The 10,533-nt window shown below is 44.5% G+C and overlaps 1 protein-coding gene across 1 annotated transcript in view; it reads left to right on the top strand.

Moving 5' to 3' along the window:
• LOC116084270 (PHD finger protein 11A-like) overlaps positions 1-10,533 on the top strand; it is a 19,248-nt gene that overhangs the window by 3,584 nt on the left and 5,131 nt on the right. The window contains exons 2-5 of the mRNA XM_031361123.1: positions 553-674; positions 3,898-4,005; positions 7,863-7,996; positions 10,174-10,223. Coding sequence (XP_031216983.1) covers positions 553-674; positions 3,898-4,005; positions 7,863-7,996; positions 10,174-10,223 — 414 coding nt within the window. The remainder of the gene's footprint in view (positions 1-552; positions 675-3,897; positions 4,006-7,862; positions 7,997-10,173; positions 10,224-10,533) is intronic.

The following is a 10,533-nucleotide window of genomic DNA, read 5'->3' as shown; positions in this document are numbered from 1 at the left end:
GTATTTGATTCCCCCTTTTAAGAAGGAATGAAATGTCTACCTTTTGGTCTTCCTTCTTCTTGAGGTCCCTGTGGAATGTGGGTTGTTCTTCCTGTATTCCAGACTTCTACACTAATAACCGTTTATCAGAGAGTGCATACCATATTTGTTCTTTTGTGATTGGGTTACCTCACTCAGGATGATATTCTCCAGATCCATCCATTTCCCTAAGAATTTCATAAATTTATTGTTTTTAATAGCTGAGTAGTACTCCATTGTGTAAATGTACCACAATTTCTGTATCCACTCCTCTGTTGAGGGACACCTGGGTTGTTTCCAGGTTCTGGCTATTGTAAATAAGGCTGCTATGAACATGGTGGAGCATGTGTCCTTGTTACATGTTGCAGTATTTTTTGGGTATATGCCCAGGAGTGGTATAGCGGGTCCTCCGGTAGTACTATGTCCAATTTCCGGAGGAACCACAAAACTGATTTCCAGAGTGGTTGTATCAGTTTGCAATCCCACCAGCAATGAAGTAATGTTCCTCTGTTTTAACCTGGATGTTACTTATAGGTGACTGTCCGATGATAGAAAAGATGGAAAAAAGGACATGTGCCCTCTGCCCTGAAGGCTATGAGTGGAGTCAGATATATTTTGCGCCATCAGCAAATATAGCTGCTCATGAAAACTGTTTGGTAAGTTACTGGTAAATAACTTTAAAACTACATGTGTAGGGCTGAAGAGATGGCTCTGTGGTTCAGAGCACCAGATACTCTTCCAGACGAACCAGGTCCCATTCCCAGCACTCACATAGTGGCTCACAAACACTATAGAAGATCTTTGCTAGAAGACTATGATGACAGAAATCATAATGTCTCCAGGGGCAGAGGGCCTTTGAGGTGGAAATGCTCATTCAGGTCTATGTGCCCCAGTCTCCTGCGTGCTGAGACTCACGGCTTGCATGGCCACATCGAGCTGTCAGATCTGTGTTAAATTATGTATCATCTGTCCTGTATGCTTGAGTGTGTATTTCTACATCAAGGACCTGTGTCACATCCCACTTGGGTTTTCACCAGTTGTCCCAACAATACAGTAAAGGGTGCAAGCCCATGGGCTGCAAGGAGCTCCCATCCCTCAAGCCTTTTCCCTTTAACCTCTTGTATACTTAGAATTTTTCCTGTTGTTAAGTATTGTCAAATGGTCTGTTGAACTGACAACATTTTAGTCAACTTTCTTGGTATATTTTTCATTAAGAAATGCAGTGACTAAAGTGTGCAGTTAAGTTTTGAGACACGCTTGCTCCATATGGTCACTGTCACTATGCAAAGAGCTCCAAGGACCCCAGAACATCCCCTCATGCCTCTGTGCAGTCAGCTCCCACTTTCCCCAACTCCCTCTAGATTGATCCTTTCTCAGAGATCAGAGGACAGGAATGCTACAGCATAGACCCTTTAATGTGTAGACTCTGCTCAACAGTGTTCTGGAGAGTCTCCTAGGCCTTGTATGTGTGTTTGTCCGTCTCTCAGGAGCTGGTTATCTTCCTCCTTGTTTCTGGAATGTTTGACTCTTACTAGTGACACAGTCTTTGGGATGATGGTATCTTCTCTGCCTCTGCAGAACCCCAGGATGGCAGATGTGTGGTTTGAGTCAGAGCTTCTGCCTTTTTTACAGGGGTTCCTGGAACTGAGCTCAGCTTGTCAGGCTTGCTCAGCCAAGGCGTTTTACTCACTGAGGGTCTTCTCTGCCCCCTGCCACTTGTCCATTTTAAACTGAATTGTCTTATTGAGTTGTAAGGATTTCCTGTGTTAGAGATACAGGCTTCTGATCAGATGTATATATTGTGGTATTTTTTTTCCTATTCCCTTGCTGGCCTTTTAAAAAGGATATCTATTTCTTTATGCATGTACCACAGGATGCAAGTGGAGGCCAGAGGACACCTTGCAGGATTCACTTCTCTCCTCCATGACATGAATGTCAGTTTTTCAGGTTTGGCAGCAAGTGATTTTTCTTGAGAAGCCACCTTACTGGCCCACATTTTTCTTTTAGCATCTTCCAGAGAGCAAAATCCTGAGAAAGTACAACATATCCATGCACTAAGCTTGCAACTGGAGCAGAGCAGCAGAAACACAGAGATATCCTAACTCCAAACCATGGGGAAAGACAGAACAATTTTACAGGGTCATTCTCTGACTTCTACATGCAAGTATTCACATCTACATTATGATATCTAATTCTTATATAACAAAATCATCACCTATGAAAACGTTACAACTTTTTTCTCACGTTTCTCATGCTCTTTGTTTTCTGAGTTTCTCTGTGACATTAACCTTCAATGGAAAGCAGGTAGATTGTTGGGGTTTACATGACTCAGGAACTTTAGCTATCTGGAGCTAGAAAGCAGGTGGCTCAGTTAGTGAAGTGCTGGGGACATGAGCATGAAGTCCTGCTTTCCGTCCCCAGGACACAGGCGAACTCACGGCCTGCAATCCCATGCTGTGGAGCAGAGACAGGAGGATTCTGGAAGCCTGCTGGCCAACCAAGTGAGCTGAATTTGTGAGTCCTCCAGGTTCAGGGAGTGGCTATCTCAAAAACCAAGATAGAGAGGGGCTGGATAGATGGTTCTGTGGTGAAGCTACTGCTGCAGAGAGGACCCAGGTTCAGTTCCTAGCACAGTGGGGTTAGTTCCCAAATATTTATAACTTCACATTTAGGAATCCAAAACATTCTGACCTCTGCAGAAACCAGCCCACACATACATACACGCAGGCAAAACACTCATTTTTCATAAAAAAAATCTTAGAAGAGAGCCAAAGGTCTGTAGAGAATGATAGCCAAAGTAAATCTCTGTCCTCTACAGGCAGACACAGAACACACACACACACACACACACACACACACACACACACACACACACACACAATCATTCATTCACATCCAAACTCTAGAATACACACAGAGACATCACACAGAACACACACATATATTTAATAAAATGTGTTTAATATAATATTTTAGTAAAGAATTTTAATCTTTCAATAAAATCTTTTAGAAAGATTTTAATTGTGTGTGTGTGTGTGTGTGTGTGTGTGTGTGTGTGTCCCTCTGGAGCTGGTGTTCAGTCACTTGTAAGCTGGGTACCTGGACCTGGGCACAGAATGTCGATCTTCTGGAACACTAGAAGAGCAGTGGACACGCTTAACCATGGAGCCCTCTCTCCATCCTCTAAAATGCTGAAGAGGAAAGAGACTTGTGGCTGCTAAAACAAACAAGGGAGTTTGGGGCTAGCTGTGATCACCCACACCTGCAATTTCATTGCTTAAAAGCTAAGGAGGAGGACAAGGACCAGGTCAAGTGGGATGTATAGCTAGATCCTGTCTTTTAAAAAGAATCATAAAATCCAGGTGTATTAGTGTATGGCTTTAGTCCCAGCACTAAGGGGCAGAGACAGGTGATTTCCAGCCCACGTAGGCTGCGGTGAGACCCTATCTCAACAACAAGAGTGAAGGTCTGCCATATTGTTGTGGATGTAGGTACAGTCCTTGAAGTCTAAGAGGGCCTGGAAAGCCATCAGGAATGGCCTCTGTCACTTGTTTTGACTTCTCTGACTGCATGGCTTCAGCCATTGCCAGAGCCAGCTCTGCATTCCTAGGCAGAGAATAACAGTGCTGTAGGAGACACTGCCTGGCTCCAGAGTCAATAGAGATCAGTTACCAAGTACAACTGTGTCTGCAGACTGAGGTTTCTCACAGGAGTCACATGGCTCGTGTCTGTTCATCTCCTGCACAGTGGCCAGTGCTCTGAGCCATCGCCTACTGTGCACTTCTCTTTAACCCTTTCCAGAGCCAACGCTGACTTGTGTTGGTCAGGACTACTTTACGCCAACTCTGTTGTTTTTTTTTTTTTTTTTCCATCCTGCAGCTGTATTCATCAGGACTGGTGGAGTGTGAGGCTCATGAGCCACCTAATGCAGCTAGAAACTTTGATGTCAAATCAGTAAAGAAAGAGATCCGGAGAGGAAGAAGATTGGTAAGTTGACATGTCTTATTACTCATAAATTGAGGATCTTCTGTACTACATTCAAAGGACAGTCTACCATGGGCCTGGAGAGAGGACTCAGCAGTTAAGATTGCTCACTGTCCCTCTAGAAGACTTGAGTTTGATCCCCAGCCACCAAATGGCAACTCACAACTCCTTGTAACTTCAGCTCCAGGGCATCTGTCACCCTCTGCTGGCTTCGATAGGCACATGCACATAATACTTGGTAATTCAGACACACATACACAGAAGTAAAAATAAAAAATGAATCTTTCATTTAAAAACATAGTCTATGGTATAGTAGGGTTTGGTGAATCCGTGGAGAACTGGAAGGTGGACTGTGAGATACTCCCTCATCTGACTCTATCTGCATACAACCAACTGTCCCACACATCAGGGGAGCAGGTTTGAGATGCTTCTGTCTGAGTGAAAACTCTCTGGTCAGACAGGCTGGAACAAGTCCTTACTGCCCTTCCATCAGAGCAAAGACTAATTTCGGCAGCTCAACAGCGCCATCTAGGCTCTCCTTCTGCTCTCCTGCCCTAAAGCAGGTAGCTGGTCCTCTTGCTGCCACAAAGCTGCAGGCAGCAACCAGAGCATGGGTTTTGTTTTGTTTTGTTTTGTTTTGTTTTTCGAGACAGGGATTTTCAAGTCCTGGCTGTCCTGGACTCAACTCTGTAGAACAGGCTGGCCTCGAACTCAGATATCCACCAGCCTCTGCCTCCCAAGTGCTGGGATTGAAGGCATGTGCCACCACCACCTGGCAGAGCATGGGGTTTTATCTTTAAGATGTCTTAGAATGTCAATCAAGGCTATATGTCTTTTTGCACCAGTTCTGGGTAGTTATCACTGTCAATATCTGCCTTGGAATTGAAGGCATATGGGCCTTTCCAGGATGGAAGGCTATCCTCCAAGGTCAACTGTGTCTCCTGGCTACATTTATAAAAGCCCATTTGCAGTCGAGGAAACAGGATGACAAGTCTGAGGTCCTATGGCTGACCATACCCACAATAAGGTGTCAATGACTGGAGACACGCTGGTATGTTCTTTTTTCAAAGTACTTTTACCAGCATGCTATATGTAAATTCTCCTAATTAGGAAGTGGCTAGACAATGTCAACTCAAACATTTCTATCATTCTGTGATAAATGGATTTGAGGCTGTTCACGGATACTTAAGGAAGGGTACTATTAGATTCTAGAACAGTGGTTCTCATAGTGTGGAGCTTGATGAAAAGGAAACACACATTTTGTTGGGCACAGCCATTCTCTGCTATCACTTGTTGGGCGCAGGACGTGGGGAAATGAAGTAGGGGAGAGATGATCTGTGTCCCACCAGAGCTCAGGGGATCTGGGCAAGGTGGACGTGGGAGTTGGACTGTGCAACTGATCCCACGGAACTGCTCAGCAGGCATTGGACTGTGAGAAGCCACAGGAACCTGCTCCCAGGAAAAGGGCACAGTCTGGGGTCCCATAAGAACTGCTGGAGTTGAGCTCTGACTCTTGGGCATCACAGACTGCTGCGTACCTAGGAAGAGCCAGTTCTGGGCTCCTTGGGCCATAGGGAGGCCAGGAACAACAGGTTCCAGGATGTCTTGGACATCCCAGATGCTGCTGTATGTCAAGGAAGAGCTGAGAATGGACCCTCGGGCAGACTCTGGCCCAGGGGCCGAAGGGAGAAAGGTAGAAGGAGAGCTCTTACAGGTTACCGAAGGGAGGAGAGAGTCTGGCTAGCTCAGGCAGCTAGCTCAGTGGGCTGCTTGGTTTGGCTGGCAGCTGTGGCTGGAGCACAGGGAGACTTTGGAGTGCAGCTCATTAGAGGGAAACCAGCTCCATTGCTCCAGCATGGTGGATCCTGATAAGCTGAGATAGTCCATGGTTTTAAGGCATTTATTGTAGAAAGGGAGAGAGAGAGAGAGAGAGAGAGAGAGAGAGAGAGAGAGAGAGAGAGAGAGAGAGAGGAATAGAGAAGCAGAGGCCTGCCATGACCACATGGAGAGAGGGTGGGGAGCAAGAGTAAGAGCAAGGGGGTAAGAGAGACAAGAGAGGCAAGAGAGGATGGGCCAAGCAGCCCATTTTATAGTGGGCTGGGCTACCTTGTTGTTGCCAGGTAACTGTGGGGCGGGGCATACCTGGCTGGAGCAGGTAACTGTGGGGGTGGAGTCCAGCCAGAATACCAGGAGCTTGGGCTTTGCTCTAGGTGACTGATGGTCACAGGATTATGGAGTTGAGAGCTTTTGGTGTCAGGAACCTAGTGTTTGGGAGTGTAGCTTACGGTTCTGTCCCTAGTAGAATTTTCTACTGGGTCTTAGGTGTAAGCCTCGCTCAACCAGAACACGGACTGCCTTTCACAGTCCAACAACATTTCAGATGGTCTTAAGGACCACCAGCCATAAATTTATCTTCTTTGGTCGTTTATAACTGTAATTTCGCCACTGAGCTGATCCTAAGCTCCTACGCCCATCAGAAATAAGTATTCCTATGGTTGTGACCCACGACTGGAGAACCACTGTTGTAGAGTTTGCCTACATGGAAACAGCCCCATCCAGAATGAGGGCAGTTGAGTACTTAGACTATTGAGAAAGAGGTTGGTATCACTGGAGAGTTTCCATAGACTTTCCGATTGGGAAACTGAGATGCACTGGAAGTGTGGGATGACAGAAAGGGATGCAGAAGACACACGAGGTGAGAGCTACTCACTCACTATTTTCTTATAGATCCCAGGGCCACCAGCCCCCGATGGCTCCACTATGAATAGGCTGGGCTCACTCACATTAATAACTAATTATGCAAATATCCAACAGGGATGCCCACAGCCTGATCTTCTGGAGTAATTTTCTCCTTTGAGGTTCTCTCCTCTCAGATGAGTAAACCTCACCGCAGAACTGTCAGCAAGTGTATGAGGGTGAAGCTCATCTTCTTCACTACTCATGCTGCTACATCGCTCTTCTACAATTAAATAGCTGCTCTTGCATGCGCTGGTTTAGAACTCTATAGCTTAATTCTGCTTTTTACCTCCTTTTGACTTTTACTTATTTTTCCTTATGTATTATCATGGAATCCTTACTTGGGATCCCATGAGTGCTGTCCCTTGCTCTATAGAGGGGCCTCAATGTGCTTGGATCTCATGTAGCCAAAGGATGGTGTCAATCAGGCTTGGTCATGGCTAGTTTGCCCCTCATTACAGCACAAGGCTGTAGTACTGCTTGACGGGGCTTCCTGCAGCCACACAGTGCCTAACCATCTCTACCCCACCTTCAGTTAAAACGTGATAGAGAAACAAAATCAAGGGAGTAAGAAAATATTGTATTCAGTTGTGCTTTTATTGTTTAGTTTCTACAAATTTGAAACTGGTGCACTTTATTGTACAGAATCCTCAACTGCTACTCTAAGGTACAAGCACCACCTTCCCAGGGAGGAATGTCTAGGAGGAAGCCATAGCAAGTACCAGCTGAAGTCACACACACCTTAGTGGCACACAAAGGAGCTGCTCTGGACCCCAAATCAAATATCTGTCTAGTGATAAAGAAGCCTGACAGCTTTGTTATTTTAAAAAAGTCTCTATTAAAGGGGAAGATTTTTTTTTTAAATCATCTAATGTTTTTTCATATATGTAGACCATAACACGACTCTCTATGCCAAGCCTTTGATTCCAGATGGCAGCAGTTTTGCTGAAAATTCCTCATGGGTTGCCAAATCTAACTTCTATTTAGTGTGGGTATGGAGGCTGGGATATGCCAGAGATAGCCAGGACAAAACCACAGGGCTGTTGGCTTAATCCTTATTTAATGGAATCCTTACTTTTTAGCAAAGAAACAGTACTAACTCATTGTAATCTATTCTTCTATAGAAATGCTCATTTTGTAATAACAAAGGAGCCACCGTGGGATGTGATTTACAGTCCTGTGCCAAGAATTACCACTTACTCTGTGCCAAGGAAGATCATGCAATTCTCCAAGTTGATGAAGATCATGGAACTTATAAGTAATCAAATGACTTTAAAACTACACGGTGGGAAGCCGGGTGGCGCACACTTTTAATCCCAGCAATTGGGAGGCAGATGCAGGCAGATTTCTGAGTTCAAGGCCAGCCTGGACAACAGAGTGAACTCCAGGACAGCCAGGGTGATTCAGAAAAACCCTGTTTCGAAAAACCAAAACAACAACAACAACCACAACAAAAACCAAAACCAAACCAACAACAACAACAACAAAAACTACATGGTGAGGGGAGGGTGCTTACAAAATGGCTGACCTGTGACATACTTCTCAGGCTTAATTTATGCAAGTGAGTTTCTTGTGAGAACAGGATTATGGGACACCACCAGGAACTTGGCTTCACATTTCTGCACATGACAGGAAAAAGTACTCAAGGGTTTGTTTGACTTTCTAAATCTTCTCTGTATTCGCTTCTTCCTGAGAAAGCATCATTGGTAAATGGCAGCATGCCTGTCCTGCAAGAGACAGGAGCCAGTTCAGGCCTGTTATTCTCTGCAACAGGAAGGCATCTTCCTTCACTCACGCATGCACAGGTCCTGGGTCTGTCCCCACACCTTGTGGGAATGAGCTCTCTGCTTCCAGTGTTGGCCCAGACATGGAACTGAGGTTGTTGGAGCTGATGGCAAGCACCTTTACCTGCAGAGTCATCTTGCCAGCCCCCAGTTTGTCACTGTTCTTAAAAGTTCATTCAGTTCTGAACACTGCTTTTTATATTTGAATTACTTAGAAACCAACTGGGGGCTGTATTCTTAGAATTTCACTTTTATTGTTTATGTTCACAAAGAGATCAATTTATTATGATAGTCCTTTTTAAACACATGAGATTCCTACAAGTTTTTATTTTTGAGACAGTATCTCACCGAGTAGACCACGCTGGTCTTGAAATCACAGAGATAACTTTAAAAAAAAGTTCATTAACCATAATGGAAATACTTTATTTAAAAAAAAAAACATTTTAATTGTTTCAGCAAGGAACAAGTGGGCTTCTCTACAGTTTAAATTTTAATTTAAACATTGAGGTTCATAGAATTGAGATACCTCACAGGGTGCTGAGGGGGTACTCAGAGAGAATGAACCTGACAAGGTATCATCAGGTTGGGGGACTGCTGCAAAGAAGCCACAATGAACTCCATACCCACAATGGCTCATGGGAGGGGCTGAGCAGGAAGGGGCTTTGCCTAGACTTGAAATTTACTGACACTAGGCCTGGGGAGGACACAGGTGAGAGTCTGTCCTAATCTTTCCTATACTCCTTTATGCGTTACAAAATCCCATAGGCAAACACGGTAGTATAAGCCTAAAATCAATGTACAGGAGAGGCGAGGGTACAAATCCAAGTCCCTCTGGGAATGGAATTTGAGATCAAATGAAAGGTGGGCAGAGGTCCCAGGTCCAGAGGAGGTGACTGAACTGGGTGCTGCTGGGAAGGCTGCATGGAGGGAACTAGGGTAACTGGAGGACCCTAGATCTCATAAGGGTGAAGACCAAGGCAAGCCTGGGCAGAGAAGTCCTCTATAGCTCCTCCTCCAGTTCTCTAGGTTGCTACGCTGCCTTCTCTCTGAAGACACTCACCAAATCCAGGTTCAGGTGAAGGTGTGTTCTGATCCTGAAAAGTCGTTCTCCACAATTGGGCACGTGTGTCTGTATGGACTGTGAAGATCAGCAAGATTGTGGGTGGTCAGATTGAAGTTTGATGTCTGAGACCTTAGTTCTGAGGAACTAGGGCTGCTCAAAATATTCCCCCAGCATTCATGACTTCAGAGACCAGAGTTCTCTTTCTACTGTTCAAAGGACACAACAACAATGGCCACCCTCACCGCACTGGATGTGGGTTAACAATTTGACATGGACTTCAACACATTTCTTTTTATGTGTATGAGTACATTGTTGTTATCTTCAGACACACCAGAAGAGGGCATCAGATCCCATTACAGATGGTTGTAAGCCACCTTGTAGTTGCTGGAAATTGAACTCAGGACCTCTGAGTTCTCAGTGGTCTTAGCTGCTGAGTCATCACTCCAGCCCCTCACATTTCTTTTTAAAAATAAGTACTTCAGCCAGGGTAATTGCATGCAGCTCTAGTGCCAGCACTGGGGAGACAAAGGTTGGTGGATCTCTACGAATTAAAAGATTCAGTGATTCTTTGAATACCTGTATTTTCAGATTATTTTGCCATCAACATGCTCCAGAGGTTCAAGAACCCACACGACGTTGTAAGTTCCTAAAGTGTGTTTAAAGAAAGTTAATTATTTAGGCAAATCTAATTTCTTCTTATTTGTAAGTTCTTATGTACACCTTTTCTGGCAATACCTTAGGTTACAGATGGTTGTGACCCACCCTATAGATGCTTGCAACCAAACATGGATGTTCTGGAAGAGCAGCAAGTGCTCTTAACCACTGAGTACTAGGTGTAGTCATTAACTGATTGGAAAATACATTAAAGGGCTTTTTTATTATATAATCATTTCTGGAAAATGATTACAATAATATGTACACAGATATTATAATATATATGTATATATA

Source organism: Mastomys coucha, unplaced genomic scaffold (genome assembly GCF_008632895.1).
Source record: "Mastomys coucha isolate ucsf_1 unplaced genomic scaffold, UCSF_Mcou_1 pScaffold9, whole genome shotgun sequence".
NCBI classification, from domain to species: domain Eukaryota; kingdom Metazoa; phylum Chordata; class Mammalia; order Rodentia; family Muridae; genus Mastomys; species Mastomys coucha.
This window is presented reverse-complemented; position numbering and strand designations above follow the sequence as displayed.